The following is an 18,309-nucleotide window of genomic DNA, read 5'->3' as shown; positions in this document are numbered from 1 at the left end:
AGAGTCCGAACGATTTTCTTACTATACCTATTAGGATGACATTTTTGGTCATTTTTTTCTGAGACTAAAGCGGGGATCTGCAAATGATTTTTATTTTTCTTAGGCTAGAAACGAGATATTTTGAAACGGACAAAAGTTCCTGATTCTACTTTTTAAGGTCTGGTCGTTGGTAAAAGGTTGGTAAATAAAGGGTAAGTAAGCGAAATATAACTTTGACTGACTTATAGTCGAAAATTCATTATCAAACTGGGAAAATGCACAAAAATATTTAGCCCTCTAGCACTAATAGGAACTGAGATAATAAGTGGAAAGGACTTGAATGTCGTCTTTGCATATTTTTTATTAATGAAATATATTTTTAAGTGGTCGCATTCCAAAAAGCAATTTTTTAAAATTCTTTTTCGGTCAGAAATTTTATTTAGGTTAGTTTTATCTGTTGCACACCCCCTCTTTGTCTAATTCCAATATGAACCCGCCGTAATACCTATGTACTGCAGGAATCCTTTTGCGAGATTTAATATGACCATTCTAACTTAAATTTTATTTTCAATCAAAAAGGCATATATTTTATGTAGAACGCTTTTACGTCCTAAAAATGACTTAATGGAAACAAGTATAAGAAGAAAAATGACATAGCTACCAAATTATGTAAATCATGAATAAAAGAAGGACATTATTGAAATATCGAAATTCTATATTTATGTGATACATACAAGATTTTAAAATGTGTATATAATATAAAATTTGTTGTTAGGTAAATAAGAATCACATTAAGCGAAGCTTATCTATAATCTAAATATGTTTTAAAAGCAGGTCCAAGAATTTCTTACTGCTGGAGTAAAATTTACATAAGAAGAGGAGTAATTACTCCCACTTTTTGAGGGCGATGTTGGTTAAACAAGGATGACAACATTAATAAAAACAAAGCTCTAAAACGGTAGGACAAACGAACATGAACACCTGTGGAGTGTCAGAACTGAAAAAAAAACAGAAAATAATTATATCACTCTAAACAAAATTGTAAGAAAATGTTATGCAAAACCGCTTAAATACTGGATACTGTTTAGGACACACTTATATATTTTGGACTTGATTAAAGAGATGCTTCGCTTATAAATTTGTGCCTTGTTGTAATAGGAATCAGTATTCCAAAAATCAGATGAATAGAATGATTATATCACATAAAAAATTGTTGTTAAAAAGGTTATGAACATTAATCATGTTTTAATTGGACGTACGGACTTTCTGGTAACGATTTTAGAGTTCATACGCCTCTTAAATCTCCATTCCTAACCCATGCGGGGGCCCTTACACTGAGAGTCTACACAGTACCCAATTTAACCTTACCTTACCTGACCTAAAGTAATAAACAAAAACTACCCACCCCCTTATTTTCAATACATTGTTAAATTAGAAGTAGGGGAGGGGGAGGGTTCTCAAGAGGGTCCTTTGGGTGATAGCGCCCTACCCCCCCTGCTGGTTGACCTTATTGTATTGTTATAGTGAATAATGATTTCTTCCTATTTCCCATACAGCATACAAGTCATTTTTATATTATAGCTATACAAAAAGTTTCCATAAACTTTGGTTTTCTGTTTTTCATATTTTTTCTTTATGAAGTTGAAATTCTTTTATGATGGGGGCAATCTCTTCTTTATCTCCATATCTATTTTTTTTTAAGAACAAGGAAAATATGTCATATTTGAACTGAACACTTATTAATTACCATATATAGTAAAATTGGAAACACTTTAAGTTTTTTAAGGATATTTCTCGTATTCATTCGAATCCGGTGGATAGGAACCGGTTCTCATCCATACGAAAAAACTATGTCTAGCATCGTATTGTATTCAGTTTTCTACGAATATAGAAATGTACAATCATAAGATTAAAACCAGTTTTTTTAGCCCGTGCACTCGGCATCTCGGGGCTAAAAAACTGGTTTTAATCTTATAATTGTACATTCTATATCCGCGGAAAGCTGTTTATAATACGATGAAAGAAATAACTATTCTCGTATTCATTCGAATCTGGTGGATAAAAACCGGTTCTCATCCTTACGAAAAAGCTATGTCTAGCATCGTATTATATCCAGCTTTCTACAAATATAAAAATGTACAATCATAAGATTAAACCAGTTTTTTAGCCCGTGCCTTCGGCACCTCTTAACCTTAATCTTATAATTGTACATTCTATATCCGCGGAAAGCTGTTTATAAGACAATGCGAGAAATAACTATTATTTCACAAAGTTGTATATTTATTGAAACCTTTACAAAATTAAATAAAAATGAGCAAAACTAAAAATATAAGACAAGATAACCAATGTCTAGAATTATTACTTATCATTATGTCATAGTACATAAGGTAATTAAGAGAAAAGACACTTAGCATACATTTAGAAGAAGGAAGAAACAATTAATGAAGGCATTACATGTGTGTCTAAATGTGTAAACGAGGATGTGCCGTCATATCCGGTATTAAATTATTAATTTAAGGGGGAAGGTTACCTACACCCCACTAAGAAAAATCGTCCATGGAAAAAAATACCCTCACCCTTTTCTGTAAGTTTGATAAAAAAAAGTTGAAATTGGAAGGTAGACTTAAAATTAAAAACGCACAAAACTTGTGTACGCCCCCTGGAGAAGTAACTAGGACACAAGCTTTCAATTTTTAGCCTTGACTATTTGCTAGTGTATCTTTCTTTACATCTAAAACATGAAAGTAATAGAGATGTCAATTTGCAGAAGTGATCCCACACAAAAAAGATATGTAACATGGTAATTTAGATACAATTGAGTTAAACAAGAGTTTATTTATTATACCTTATTTCAGTAATATTTTTCATTCTTCTCGTCGTTGAATGTTTACTAAACCATTCATTATATGATCCTTATTATATTTAGAATCTCTGCGTTAATTGTGGTTAGAATTGCGTTGTTTATTTAAGAATATTGGAAAAAGAAAAAAAGAAAACTTATTTTTCATTTCTATTTTATTGTAGCATTTTTTATTTTTGAAATACGTTTCTGCATAAAAGAAATCATAAGCATGTTTTTTTTATAGGTTATGTTTTGTAAACAAAATACGAAAGTATTAAAAAAATTATGGTTAGTCTTCCAATAATCATCTATTATTTCCAATTTTTCTGTACAGACAAAAAAATAAAGGATTTGCTTATTTACTCAAGCATTCAAAATACCATGACACAAATATGTTTTTAAAAACGAAGCTTCTCTATAATTAGAGTCGGTCCGTTCGTCTGTGCCTGTTCGTCCAGAACAGTTATATATTTTTGTTAATTTAAGTAGGTTAGAATAGTCCTATCGATTTCAAATTTTGCATATTGATTCCCATGACAATTAGATACGATTTAGGAAGTGTAGCAACTCTAAAATAATTACCAGAAAGTCCGTATGTCAACTTAAAACATGCTTATTTATTACTTTTTAGGAAACAAATTTTTGTATGTCATGATTATCTTATTTGCTTGATTTTTGGAATACTGATTCCTATTATCACAAGAAAAAATGTTAAAAGCAAAGCATCTCTTTAATTAAACCCTAAAAATGTAGGTATGTCCTTCAACAGTATCCTGAATTTAAGAAGTTTTGCAACATATTTACGTACAATTTTGTTTAGACTTATGTATTACTATTCTGCTTACTCAGTTCTGGCACTCTACAATTGGTGATTTTAAAGCTTTGCTTTTACGGATGTTGTTATCCTTTTTTTTAAATGAATTCTTTTCCTTGATTTTCAATCTTAACACTTAACTATAAAACTTTATGCTACAAAGTCCATATTGGAATTTTAAGGGGAATGCAAAGTTGTTAATTTATTTGTTTATTGGAATGCATTTATTGATGTAGTTTGGATATCAAGGAAAAAGTTAAGCATGCTGTGTGAATGGATTTGGTCAAGGACATCTCAACATTTTTGCGTACTTTTATTAGCAAAGCAACTCCTTAACTTACTTTGTCTGTCCGTAATTCTGTAATAGAAAATGTGATTTCAGGATCTAGCATTTTAAAAGCGAATCTTTTATGTAACAGCTTTATTCGTTAATTTAGGCATGTTAGAATTGTCCTATCGAATTCAAGCTTTGTATTGTGATTCCTGTAGCAGTTAGGTATGAGTTAGCAACTCTAAAATCAGTATGTCCGTACGTTCATTTTAAACATGTTTACTTTTAACTTTTATAACAAAAAATTTTTATGTGTTATCATAATCCGATAGATATGACTCTTGGAAAACTGATTTCTAGGACAACAAAGTAAAATTTTATAAGCAAAGCATCTTTATAATCAAGTCCTAAAAATGTAATTATGTCCTTAAACCTTATCCTGTATTTAAGTAGTTTTTCAACAAAATTTACTTACAATTTTTTTCGACTTTTATACATTAATGTTCTGATTATTCAGTTCTGACAAAATGTACATATTGAAATGCATATAAAGCTATTTCTCTAGTGACCTTAGCATTTAACAATAAAATATCCTGTACATACTGTATCATTTATAATATTGAAGTTGTAAAGATGAAAATCAAAATAGAAACGTCAACTATAAAACAAAAATGCAAGTCATTCTTTGGACTTTACTTCACGCTGGTTTTTGAGCCACTCTGTCTTAGTTATATAACATTAAAGTTCCCAGCCAAAAAATACTGCAATCATACTGTCATATAAAAATTTAAATAACTCCAAACACAAAAATCTGTAAGTTTATATTATACCAATACCCATACAAACAGCTATTTTTATTTGAATTGATATTATAGTTTAGGGAGTTTTTTTTCTTTGTTGTCAGTATCGTAGCTTAGTTTAACAAAGTTTATTCGAAATATCAAGAACAAAAATGTTATAAAAAAGTAAAGCAATAATAATAAAACAAAAGACACTTCTGATTAAATCAACTGTAATGTGTAAATAAGTTGCTTTACTGTTAGATTGCAAATATAATTTTCAGCGTTTTATATTTTTTGGATTAAAAAAAAAATATTTGATAACAAAATTATAGATGGGATACCTGCATCAATAAAAAGAAACATCAAATTAAAATGTAAAGCGCCTTAGCTCGTAAAATTGCAAAGTGCTCGTAAAAAGTGCTCAGAGATAGGCCCTAAATCATGTTAATTGTAAAGCATGCTATGACGCTTCTATAGACACCTTAACATCAATTCTAGCTGATACCTAGCCCATCTGAGCTAAAATCTTAGAAAGGTAATTTGTGCCCTTTTTAGTCTTCTTTACATGTAACATATAGTTAGATGGCTAAAGAGTTGTTTTTCTTTATATTGAGGGTAAAATGTATAGATACATATTAGGGTGGGTCGATTTTGGACATTTTTTTCTGAGGCCAAAGCGGGGATCTGCAAATGATTTGTATGAGTATAATACACCTATGGATGATTTAAAATTTATCCTAAGTCTTAAAACCGCTGACGACCAGACATTCATTTGTATAGCTATTTGTAAATAGGAGTCAATTTTTTTTAATCAGAACTATGGCTTCATGGTGCTCCCAGGAAAGACATTGAGGAGTAGAATCAGGAACTTTTGACCGTTAAAAAAATCTCGTTCCTAGCCTGAGAAAATCTAAAAAAACCTCTACAAATTAGACAATTCTCAATAACCCTTAAAAATTTTTGTTTTTTTTAGTGATTTCTAAGGCTAGGAACGAGATATTTTGAAACGGACAAAAGTTCCTGATTCAGCTTCTCAAGGCCTTTTCAGGGAGCACCATGAAGCCATAGTTCTGATTTAAAAAAATGTGGATGTCGTCTTTGTATATTAATAAGTAATGAGATATATTTTTTAGTGGTCGCGTTCTAAAACTCAATTTTTTAAATTCTTTTTCGGTCAGAAATGTTTTTAAGGTTAATTTTATCTGTTGCATACCCCCTCTTTGTCTAATTCCGATATGAACCCGCCCTAATACATATAATAAAAGAAAGAGTATTTGTGTATCTTGATGGGTATAGTAAAAAGAATATCTATCAAATTTTTATGTCCAGTACTAAACTAAATGTTATGTAAGTTCTCTCTTTGCATTCACTCTTTAACTAAACAATTTTGCTTTCCCTAAAAGTTCCTGTAGAGCCCTGAAAAGCTGAAAGAATATTCTTGAGAAAAAATTTTTTTTTGAAGTTTTGGGTTATGACAGTTTTTTGTGATATGCCTAATCCTTGCGGGAGCTGTTACCCTGCGGGACTGACAAGTACTCAATATAACCTATCTAACCTGACATAAAGTAATAAACAAACAAACGAAAAACTATCCTCTACCCTCTTCATGATTTTTGAGGTGAAACATCCAAAAAATAGTATCAGGAGCGCAGCTACTCTATTTGAAGAATATTAACTGAAGTCTCTAGTTCTGTCACTAGGCCACTTCTTTAAATTACAATAGAAATACCATCTGGCTAATTGTTGTTTAACTTTAAAATATAATAATTTGAATTTTCTGATTTTACTTTTTTGTAGAAAGTGTGAAGAATAGCGAAACAAATCGTTTAACATTAATTTAAACATAGAACAATCTGTCTTTCAATTGATGAAACATCTTGCAATATTTTTATCAGGGATTTTCATGGATAAGACAATGTACAACAGATTACTAAAACATCCCAAATTAAAGTAGAGAAAAAAATACCATTTCTAAAGATTAAAATTATTCATTGTAAATATAAATCATTATCATAAAATTCGAATACAGGTATAATTAATAGTGCTATATCTATCCACGCGCTCTCTGAAATGGATATATTATTACATGGATCTTACACCAGATTTTCATGGTCTCTAATAAATTGAACTTTTAGCGGGTTAAGACAACGATCTCACTATTCATTCGAATCCGGTGGATAGGAACCGGTTCTCATCCATACGAGAAAACTATGTCTAGCATCGTATTAAATCCAGCTCTCTACGAATATAAAAATGTACAAGCTGTTTATAATACGATGCGAGAAATAACTATTCTCTCTGATATATAATTACACTGTATGGTTGTCAAACATGTTTCTAAAGTCAAGCTGACATTAATTAATCAACTAAATTTATAACCCTAAGTAGTCATTCAGATACAATAATCCGTCAAAATTTTTCGCAAATTAAGATTTTTTGTTCATATTTAATCAAATATGATTCAATCCCAGAATACCAAGCAAATATTTATCCCAGGAAGTTTAACTGTCAATAGCTGACTTATTATATGAAATGCAAAAACAACATTCGATCCAATAACACTTTTTTTACCAATAATGTGGTCATATTGTTCTAAGGAATAAATCATCCAGACTTTTCATATTTATTGTTATTTTCTAAAAATAAAGTTTGTTTAGGGTTTATATATTTATTAATATGCGATCATAATAACATTTAGAGAGGGTTTACACTTGTAGTATATAAGATTCTATATAATAATGGGCTCTCATTATTATATTATACAAAATCAATATATTATGTGACAAATAACATACACTTAAATTACTTAATTAATTGTGACTGCTGCTTATACATCAATTAACATTTACAATATATAAATCAAATTTTCAACCCCTTGATGAGGGTAGAAAAAAGGGAGAGAGTAAACTGTTCCATCTCAAAGCATTCAGCAGAGAGCTGACATGATCATTCCTAAATAAACAAGAATAATAATGTTCATATTCAGTAGAGAGCTGACATGATCATTCCTAAATGAACAAGGATAATAATGTTCATATTCACCAAAGAGCTGACATGATCATTCCTAAATAAACAAGGACAATAATGTTCATATTCAGCAGAGAGCTGACATGATCATTCCTAAATAAACAAGGATAATAATGTTAATATTCAGCAGAGAGCTGACATGATCATTCCTAAATAAACAAGGACAATAATGTTCATATTACTCACAAATCTATGTTTTATTATTTGTATGTTGCACCAGATTTTCATGTACTCTGGTGAAGTATTGCTCACAGCTTGCTAAAATGACGATACTTCTCAAGCATCCCCTCCCCTCTTACTGGATGACAAAACAGAATTTTCTCATTTCAATATATCCACTTATATCCTATATCCATTGTCTCACATCATATTGATGAAATTTTATATGTAATATCCAAAAAGCACAAATTATGTGTGTTTGTTTTTTGTTTAATACAAAGAAAACTAAAATATTTCTGATAATAATACAGAATAAAGAAATGACAAAAAGACCTAGTAATTAAGTAGTTTCGCTATCAATTAATCTTACTATATAAATTACTAACGGCTTCGCCCCTAGTTTTAGTTTTAAAAAGAAATTTTTTTTTGGGGGGGGGAGTATTTTACATTTTTTGGAGGGTTGGGGGTGTCCCATCCCCCAAGAAATAATAGTTATAAACTTTTCCGGGACCTTTAAGAAGCTACCCTGTAAAGGAGAACCCAATCGGTTCAGCGGTTAGCGAGATCCTTCTCTACAAACAAATAGACAGACAAACAAACATCGTTCAACTTTGTATTATAGATTGTTACCGTTTTCAGGCTTACTTTTTATTTGATGGAATAGAAATTTGTCTTTTATCTTTCTCCATATTTTCGTCAGTATCTTCAGTTTCATTATTTTCATCAAGTATATCATTTATATCCAGCTCTCCTCTTTTTCCAATAAGATGCATAGCCACCCAGGGATCAACACGTTCTTTCTTGCCAGCGGTACCTTCGTTCACAAATTGCCTCCAGTTTGGCAGTTTGTCTCCAGATTTTAGTGAGAAATCAGTCCTCCTAAAATAGTTGATAAAAAAAGTTTGTTTTTGTTCTTTCAAATGATAATGAAAGCTCAAAAAAAGTACTTTTGTTGCTCTATCAATGGACTAAGTTATCATTGTTTAAATTTTGTTTAAAAAAATGTTGAATCAACTGTTCCTTGTGGATGGTACATGGAGTTCGGGTCCCAGCTTCATGCCAAGCTTCATTCTTTTACCAATTTGTCCATGAAGATGCATCAGAATCCATGGGTTTACCTTTTCTTGTAGCTCAGTGTAGGACTAAATAATTCATTAATCACGGAATGATATTTTATAGTATGAGAAACTGTTTAACTTTCAAATTTTGAGCCATACAAATTATCATTTCAAATAAAAACATCTTGAATTTATAACATTTAACAATCAATCAACTGTAGCATAATGGTAAAGAAAAATAATTGTAAGAACGTAATCTATGTATCCATATTTATTGGAAAAATCAAAAGTTTTCTCTTCTTTTGATAGAGAGCAAAACAGAATATCTTTTGACTCTAGGCAATCTTTGATCTCAAATTTTTGACTAACCTTTGTATATTATGCAACCTCAAAACTTTAAAGCTCAAGTTTTACATAAATTTATATTATATTGCAAAGTTGATTTTATTGATTTATGTTGGTTTTCTGCATTATTGAATAAATTTTACCTTTACTCCTTTAAGTTTACCAAGAAGGTGTTCAGCTTTTACAGGCTACAAAAATATGATAATAATTAGTGAGGTTTAGAATTGAATAAAATTTATATACATTTGGGAGATTTAAAGATCTTATCGAACAAATGAATTGCAAAAAATAAATCCTTCTAATTTTCGAGTTTACATGTTGCTTACTTGCGGGTTCTTGGCCATGTTAATAAGTAATCTTTCATAATATATTTAATTATAAAACTGGCTAATTGTATACCTTGGGTAGTTTCGGCTTTGGGGTTGTTGGATTTACATTCCTGTTATAAAACATGTTTAAAAGATAAATTAGAAAATATAAGAGCAAATAATTTATTATTATTATCATTGGCTTGATAGTTCCAGTATCATTATTGGGTATTTATCAGGGATGGAGGGGACATTGGACAGTGGACTGTTTACTTTACTAGTTCCCAAAGTTTTCCTTTTCAGTCAACAACTTTGGGGACTTTTATTAATTTTGATTTGTTGGTTTATTAAACTGAGTGTCCAAGCGTTTCAATTGCAATAATCTACATGAAATTCATTAAACCATGTTTGCCTGTCTCCACGAATGAAAGTTAGTTTTTGATGAATTAAATCTTTGAGAGCTGATCTGATGGTGCCACTTTAGTTACATTTTAACATCTGTTTTATCAAATAACTAGAATGACAACACAAATAAGTAGGGAAGCACAAAAAATATTGAATGGAAAAATGGACCAATTGAGGTATAGAGCAGATATTCAGTTATTATAAAAAATGAAAGAGAGAGAATATGCAAAAAGTCATGAAATCGATAAGAAATGAGATTTATTTCTATTGAATCATGAATGTCAAACTGACAGACAAAACAAAGTATTGACTAGATGTACATATGTCATAGGAATCTTAACTGAAAATTTGGGTATAGTCCCTTTCGTAACATCGCACCTTATGTGGCGATTCTTTGTGTTTTTCATAGTAACTGTTTTCCTATTTCTAGCCCCTGCGGAGGGCTCTAACCCTGCGGGGCCAATTACCTAACCCTATGGGGCAATCACCTAACCCAATATAACCTAACCTAACCTAAAATAACCTATAAAAAGCCATTTTAAAAATACGACGAACCGCCACTTATGGGGCGATGTTACGAAAGGGACTATTCTCGAAAATTTCATATCTCTATCTTCAATAACAGTTGATAAAATCACATTTTCCCCATAATGTTACGGACTGATTGTTAGACATACCAATTTTCGAATTTAATAAAATAACTAAAAATTCCTGATAGATTGAGCCCAAAGATCTCTTGGTCCGTAGCTGAAAATCACTGCAGAAATTTTACTTCATATAAATTTGTTTTTATATATTTTTGAAAGCGAACAACAACAGCTTACAACTTTTGGTGTTGCACATTTAATTGGTTGATCAGCAGGAATAAGACAATGAACATAAAATTGTGTACACTCCAAATTATATTTAAAGAATTACCTCTTCTTTAAATAAAAATTATCAATGAAAGAGAAATTGCCAGTATGTTCTAACCAATCAAGATTTGATCCATGGAATGATGGAATGTGTCAAAACTATGGGTACTAGCATACTTTATAGTTCAATTCTCCTCCCTCCTGATAAATTTGAAGTAGAAATCAGTTATTTTTTTGTAACAAATGTAGAAGTATAAAGTAAAAAATCATAAAGTTTATTTGTATTTTCAAAATAATATATCATTTTACGCCGCCCACTATAAATTTTTGATCTTTACTTTAATGGATGTTGTTATTCTTGTACATATTATTATGTTGATAAGGAAACTGTAATAAATCACAAGACTAATCCATGCAATTAACTAGTTTGTATTACTCTATAGAATTGTATCAATGTATATGATCGTGTATAATTTAATGAGTTTTTGCCCATATGTTCAGAATTTTTCTTTTTACAAATTTCGGTGCATTTCTCTTAATATATAGCATATAGTCAACCAACGATGTTTTTGGGTGTTTTTGAAACTGATTAATGCCAGGTTAAGTTAGGTAAAGTTAACAGAGCCCCGCATTGATAGTATCTCGTAGCGAAGTGGTCCCACAGGTTTAGAGACCCTACAGACGATGGAAATGTGTTTTTCTCATCAAAACTAAATATATGGGGGGACGGGGGATATTTGAGTAAAAGCACTGAAATTTGTTATGATGAACCATATCTAATTAGACAGATAGATGTTATGATTAATAGCAAGTATTTTCTCCAAACAAATATTCTCATTAAAACTTAAATCTAGAAGGGTGAAACTTTCATCACCCCTTTTTAAAGTTTTACATTTTAAACCATGTTAACTTTTTATTTGTGATGAATATTTTAAAAACACAAATCCTACCGCCCCCTCCCCCAGCCAATAGATATCGATATGTTTTTTTTTTGGATTTTTCATATATTTTACCGTTTTATCTTTTAACGGGAATCTGTTCAAGTTTGATTAAGAATACAATGTAATTTTCAGCCAGCTAACGATTATATAAATGTTTAAATATTAAGTACATAAATGTAAAAAGTAAAACTTATTGAAAAGTTTCAAAGGTGTTAAACTGTTGAAAGTTTGTAATGTGATGTAATTTTCTTGGATTTCTTTTTGACAAATCTTTCTATCAATCTTATTTTCTATCTTTCTATGAATTTATCTTTCTATCAATATATCTCTAATTAACTGTCTCTCAATCTGATTACCTATCTAGCTATCATTTCATCAAGCTATCAATTAATAATCAATTTAACTCTCTATCTATCTCTATATTTTTTCTATCTATCTACCAGTTTGCTTACTTGTTTTTCAGCTTTCTGTCTCTCTAACTATCGATCTATGAATATCTATCCATTAATCCATCAATAAATTCATCGATCAATACATCAATCAATCCAACAATCAATCTATCTATTTATCTATCTATCTATCTATCTATCTATCTATCTATCTATCTATCTATCTATCTATCTATCTATCTATCTATCTATCTATCTATCTATCTATCTATCTATCTATCTATCTATCTATCTATCTATCTATCTATCTATCTATCTATCTATCTATCTATCTATCTATCTATCTATCTATCTATCTATCTATCTATCTATCTATCTATCTATCTATCTATCTATCTATCTATCTATCTATCTATCTATCTATCTATCTATCTATCTATCTATCTATCTATATTAATATGAAGTATTTCCTGGATTTCTCTTGTATAAATAACTCCTCTTTCCGTAGTTGTAACCAAAACTGAAACCTTAACAAAATATCTTATTAATAACTATCTTTTTCATAAATTTTTAAATAATTACTTATAAAAGAAAAGGTAAAAAATTTAATTATTGTTTTTTAACAGTTGCATAGTTTTTCCATTGCACAATAAACAAAAAAATCCAAAGGCAATGGATTTTCTTCATTGTTTAAAAATAAATTGAAAATAAGTCTAGTTAAAAAGATTTGACATAAATTACTTTTAATTTATTAAATATTGTTTTTTACTTCACCAAGATCAATTCTCTATCTCCAGTGGCCCCACATCTCTTATATTAATTAGCCTAATTTTATTCAACATCGAACTTTTTCCAGCACCTTTTCACCAGATTTTTTGTTTTTTTCCTTTAAGATAAGTTACTTTTTTAAAAATTATTTTGGGGATAGTGTCTTGTCAACACTAGTGTCGTGTATTTTTAAAAGCGAAGCTTTTCTATAATTAGGGTCGGTCCGTCCGTACGTCCGTCCGTAACGAATAGCTTTTTTCGCTAATTTAGGCATGTTAGAATTGTCCAATTGATTTCAAACTTTGCATAGTGATTCCTTTAGTAGTTAGGTACGATTTAGAAAGCGCAGCAACTCTATAATCATTACCAGAATGTCCGTACGTCCATTTTAAACATGTTGATTTTTTTACTTATTTAACAACAAATTTTTATGTGATCTAATAATCCGATTGATCTGATTTTTGGTATACTGATTCCTGGGACAACAAAGTACAATATCATAAGCGAAGCAACTCTATATTTAAGTCCTAAAAATGTAAGTATGTCCATAAACATTATTCTGTATCAAGCAGTTTTTCAACAATTTTACTTACAATTTTGCTTCTATATTTATACATTTATATTCTGATTATTCAGTTTTAAAACTATACAAGTGTTAGTGTCCGTTTGTCTTACCGTTTCAGTGCTTCGCTTTTATGGATGTTCTTATATTAATGGTAGAATACTTACCACCTTGCATCATTCTGTCCAGCTCCTTGATTTTCTCTCCAGCTCTTTGTACCTGACCAAAAACAATAAACTTGATTTCAATAATAGCAGGATGGGAAATGGCAATGTAAATGATACTGGTACCCAAAGTTTATAAGCTTTGGCTTAAAAACTTGGGTAACGTTTCTGAATCTTTTCAACCAATAATTTTAAGCTACAGAATTTTTATCATCATAAAGTGTAGCCTTAACCTTTAAGATCCCAGAATAAAGAGGCACAAATATCTGTAGTTGGCCTTAACATGAAACTATTTTTAACATGTAGATTACCTTTTTAGTATCTCTCTTAAAAAGCCTTTTCCAGAGTCTACGTTGAGATAAATTCCAATTCCTGTAAAATAACCTTTGTACTAAGAAGACATTAAGCGCATCTGTAAAATTTGTTTACTAATATCTCAAAAAACAGGTGTAAATTTATTAATATTAGTTTTACCTTGCAATCGGATCCAGAAGAAACCAGGATCGGGTTGGACTCCTGCTGTTATTTTTAACCAAAATATTAAAGGTTGTGGTTTTGAAGATACATTTTAAGTTTGAGTGAAATATCAGAGTCATTGCTTGATATATGAATTATTAAATAAAATTAAATTTAAAAATATATAATGTTTTGTTTTCCTTTGCATAACTCCGCCAGACTCCAGTGGGCTAACATACATCTGCGGGGCTACTGGTTCTTCTAAATATTATTTTAGTTCATTATATCATTATAAATTGTTGAACACCCTAAATGATAAAATATTAATAAAAATTATCACCTAATTTACAATTAACAAAAGCCAAATTTTTAAGCCAACGAATGAAAAAAATGCCTTGGGGACCAGTATAATTTCCAGTCCAATGTGCCCTCTCCCCCTGTGCAAATGTCTTTACCCCATCCCCTCCACTCCTACTGCACTGGATGAACAAAATGACCAATAAAATAGGTCCATTTTAGCAAGGTAAATTGAAGACAAATTTTCCCCTGGCAACATTTCCACGTATATCATTATCCATTTATAAAGGTTTCGTGCTTTTGCTAGGAGAGATTATATTAGTAAAAAAGACAATACAAACTAAAGTGTAGGACAAAATATATTTAAGTAAAAAAAGAGAAAAAGTAAGAATTGTATAAATGCTGATAAAGTTACATAATAGATAATATCAGGGATTGGCCACCGCTGACATATGCACATTAAAATATTGGATATCTAAAATCAATTAAACTAGCGGTTGTAAAACCTGAAGCCAACAATTATTTTTCAAAAGCTTTCCCTATTAAGCTATAACAAAAAATTTAAACCAATCCGTTCTTTTTTCGGGCAAAGTTGCAGCAGTAAAATTTTGCGGCTGTTGCGTCTTAGTTAATATGAATAAATGCAGTTTTGTTTTTGTTATCCGGATTAGGACCAGATAAACAAACACATGCATTCCAGGACATACATTTGTATCCTTAAGAAATATCATATTTATCTGCCAATAAGAAGAGCTCCTTTATTGTACATATTTATTTTTTTTATTTTAGGGATAATCTTGCAAAACAAAACCTTGTTCTTTAACATAAGAAGAAGAAAGGATTTTTTATCTGTTGTTAAAGATCTCTGAAACATGTTGATCATTTAGGCTAGGCTTTTCAAGGATGCCATTTAAGTGCTATTAGATGTTTTTGGCTATTATTTAGAAACCATACTGCTAAATAAATATACCCTATAGGATATGGGGAAAGCTACTAGCTTTTAGTTTTAAAATGAAAAGTAAATGAAATTTGTGGGGTAATTTTTTCTAGGGGCGATTTTTCTTGGGAGGATGGTAGTACCTTACCTCAAAATTCCCATATCCGATAAGCGGTTAGCGAAATCTTATTTTTTACATATTAGGATGGTCCGATTTCTTTATCATTAGAAGAAGTATATATATTAGTAAATATTTGCACATGTATTTTTAAACCCCCTTACATTTCTCATTTATAACTAACAGCTTATTTTACACTCACAACAGTTTTTATAAAATTAAAACAAAGGAATAGAAAAAAATAAGATACCTTTATATACTTTGTTGTCAGATGTCATGGGCTCCTCTAAAGCTAAAAAATATAAACAAGAAATTAAACAAAGTTATGTTTTATTTATTAATTACAATATTTGGCAGTATTTAAATATTATTAAAAAAAGCTTAGAATTTTTTCTACGACGAATTTTGCCAAAGGATCATTATATTGGCAGAATAAACTAGAAACATATTCCTGTATGTGCAATAATAAGCAATGCGATACATAATTGTTACATTATCGTTTATGTTTGTACTTTTTTATGTTATAAAAAATGGATATAATACGATACTAGACATCATTTTTCAGTATGGCTGAGAGCTTGTTCTAAACCCCCGGATATTAATCGGTTTCGAAGATTAAAAGATTTTATCCGCATTTAACATTTAACCACTCTTATATTCAGTGAATTTACCTGTTTCCAATCTATTTTCATTTGCATCACCTTCATCTTTCTCATCTTGTACTGGGTCCATTATGGCATTAGTTTGGTCAATATTATCCTCATCATCAAGTTCTTCTAACTCAGCCAGAGCTTTCACAACTGAGTCAGCATCAAGAGCGCCAAGTTTATCCTTTAAGAGTTTTATATTATTTAACAATTTAAAGGATAAAATTTCGGTATGATTATTAAATGAAAAATGCATTGAAAATAATCGATTTTATAATAATCTTTTAAAATATATAAAACAATAGCTGATAAATTGATTTACATCCCCAATGATGATATACAAAATAAACCCTTCTGTAGATTACAATGAGTGAAACTTTTAGACACTTAACCTAGTGAAACAACCAATAAAAATTCAATAAAAGACCCTAAATTTGTCAAGCCAACGAATAAGAAAGTGTCATCATAAAATTTTGGGGACCATTGTAATAAACAGCACAATGTCCCCTCCCTCCTTTTCCAATAATTAAATGTTGTACCTCAATATCTGCAGGTTGAATATCTTCATTTTTGCCAGAGGTTGGGGTGTAAATCCTATTTGGTGTAGCAGTCATGGCTAAGTTCCCATTCAGTGACCTAAATAAGTTTTATGTGTTTTACAAATACACTAATTCTAATATTGTTTAAATTTTTTAATAGCAAAGTTTTTCTTTAATTATGGTCTGCGTCACTGTTAACTATTATCTTTAACTTAAGCTAGTTAGAATTATCCTATCGAAATCAAACTTTAAATAATGATTCCTGTAAAGGTAAAGTAGCGTAGCAACTCTATAAACGTTACTAGAAAGTTCATACGTCCATTTTCAATATGCTAATTTTAAAATTTTTTGACAATATTAATCCAATTCATGGATTTTTGGAATGCAGAATCCTGAAACAACGAGCTACAATATTGTAAGCGTAGTATCTCTCTAATCGAATAAGATAGGATGATGAACAATAAATGTATCTACTCCCCTAGTGTTGACAAACAAAATTACCCTTTATTTAGTATAAAATTGATGTTTGTAAGTTTGAAGCCTATTAGTCGAACAATCAAAAATAGTTATAATAAAAGATTATATTTTTATCCTATAAATCAAAACTTTTCTGTACTTACGACCTGTAGGGTTGTAGCGGTTGTGTAACTGGACAATGCAGAATCAAACATAAAGGTATTAACATCTAAATGAAGAAAACTAAATATTCTTAATAATATAATCAATAGTCATCAGATATTGGTCAATACGGTCCTTCATAGTCAGGGGAGGGGATGGGGTATATTCACAAGAGGAGGATGGTGAAATCGTTATATTAGCCAACTGGAAGAAACATTTTACCAGGGTATGCGAGAATCTCTCACAATATCCATTAGTATTTCATTCAAATAATGAGAATTTTTAAAAGAAATATATTTAAAAATTCTTATAAGTCTGATTAAATATAATTTTACCTGTTTATCTTTCAGAGTCTTTAAAACGACTGAATGAAAATATCTAATTATCCTGTTGTTTATACTTTATAATCAACAAAAACATCTATATCATGAAATTAATCATTGTTGCCGAAAAACAACTAATAACAATTAACTCCTTCGACGTAAACCATGGAAATTATGTTTAGACATCAATTTTATTTTGGGTACCAAATCTCATTGTAGAGGATAATTTTTGCAAAGCATAGGGTTTTCAGAGTTTTTTTTTGGTTGAATTATCCAAAAAAAAACTTAATTATTTAATGACGGAGGTAAATATTTCTTTATCCCCCCTCCTTCCTTGGCTAGAATATCAAGAGTTGTATTATTAGTGCCCACTTCACAAATAACTTTTAAAGGTCGACCAATTTTTTCTGTAGGTCAACCTAAACAAGTACAACCCACAAATAAATACCTTTATAAAATCGGTCAACCTAAAGCTTCTATAGGTCGACCTAAAATTTCCAGAGGTTGACCTTTGTCTTTTGTGAACTGAGCGTATGTCTTTACAGATACAAAATACAAATAAGTAAAACCAGATTATACATAAAAAGTAAAGAGCAAACTTATTTTTGCTATCTTTAAGATACACTATATGTAACGTTAGGGAAGGATTAATTTTGTTCTAATATTAATAAAAGGTTTATCATCATCACAAACAATATGATATTGG

General features: G+C 30.1%; 1 protein-coding gene and 1 long non-coding RNA gene across 2 annotated transcripts; both read right to left on the bottom strand.

Annotated features, from left to right (window-relative positions):
• Window positions 1–7,336: 7,336 nt before the first annotated feature.
• On the bottom strand, window positions 7,337–8,750 carry LOC145315199 (uncharacterized). Its single transcript, XR_013877975.1, has 2 exons — window positions 8,520–8,750; window positions 7,337–7,640 (listed from the first exon to the last, which is right to left on the bottom strand). It is a non-coding gene; the product is annotated as an uncharacterized LOC145315199 (long non-coding RNA).
• A 134-nt stretch (window positions 8,751–8,884) lies between these two features.
• Window positions 8,885–17,626, bottom strand: LOC145314835 (uncharacterized). Its single transcript, XM_080154916.1, has 15 exons — window positions 17,616–17,626; window positions 17,283–17,347; window positions 16,663–16,759; window positions 16,148–16,307; window positions 15,727–15,768; window positions 14,327–14,385; window positions 14,143–14,189; window positions 13,980–14,040; window positions 13,672–13,723; window positions 12,648–12,701; window positions 10,704–10,750; window positions 9,998–10,065; window positions 9,677–9,716; window positions 9,421–9,465; window positions 8,885–9,016 (listed from the first exon to the last, which is right to left on the bottom strand). The coding sequence occupies exons 2-15, from the start codon at window positions 17,345–17,347 to the stop codon at window positions 8,885–8,887; spliced, it is 969 nt and encodes a 322-aa protein (XP_080011042.1). The 5' UTR covers window positions 17,616–17,626.
• Between the last annotated feature and the right edge of the window lie 683 nt (window positions 17,627–18,309).

Source organism: Acartia tonsa, chromosome 3 (genome assembly GCF_053477335.1).
Source record: "Acartia tonsa isolate MP-2025a chromosome 3, ASM5347733v1, whole genome shotgun sequence".
NCBI lineage: Eukaryota > Metazoa > Arthropoda > Copepoda > Calanoida > Acartiidae > Acartia > Acartia tonsa.
Note: the sequence above shows the minus strand (reverse complement) of the source record. Positions and strands in the feature narration are given on the sequence as shown.

What these genes read in the sequence shown, in the direction of transcription:
- LOC145314835 (XM_080154916.1), bottom strand. Translation starts at nt 17,347, where the DNA reads ATGTTAATACCTTTATGTTTGATTCTGCATTGTCCAGTTACACAACCG. An exon ending in AGTCTGGCGGAGTTATGCAA is followed by an intron (nt 14,190 to 14,326) that starts AGGAAAACAAAA and finishes GTTAAAAATAAC; the next exon opens with AGCAGGAGTCCAACCCGATC. An exon ending in GTAAACTTAAAGGAGTAAAG is followed by an intron (nt 9,017 to 9,420) that starts GTAAAATTTATT and finishes TGAATTATTTAG; the next exon opens with TCCTACACTGAGCTACAAGA.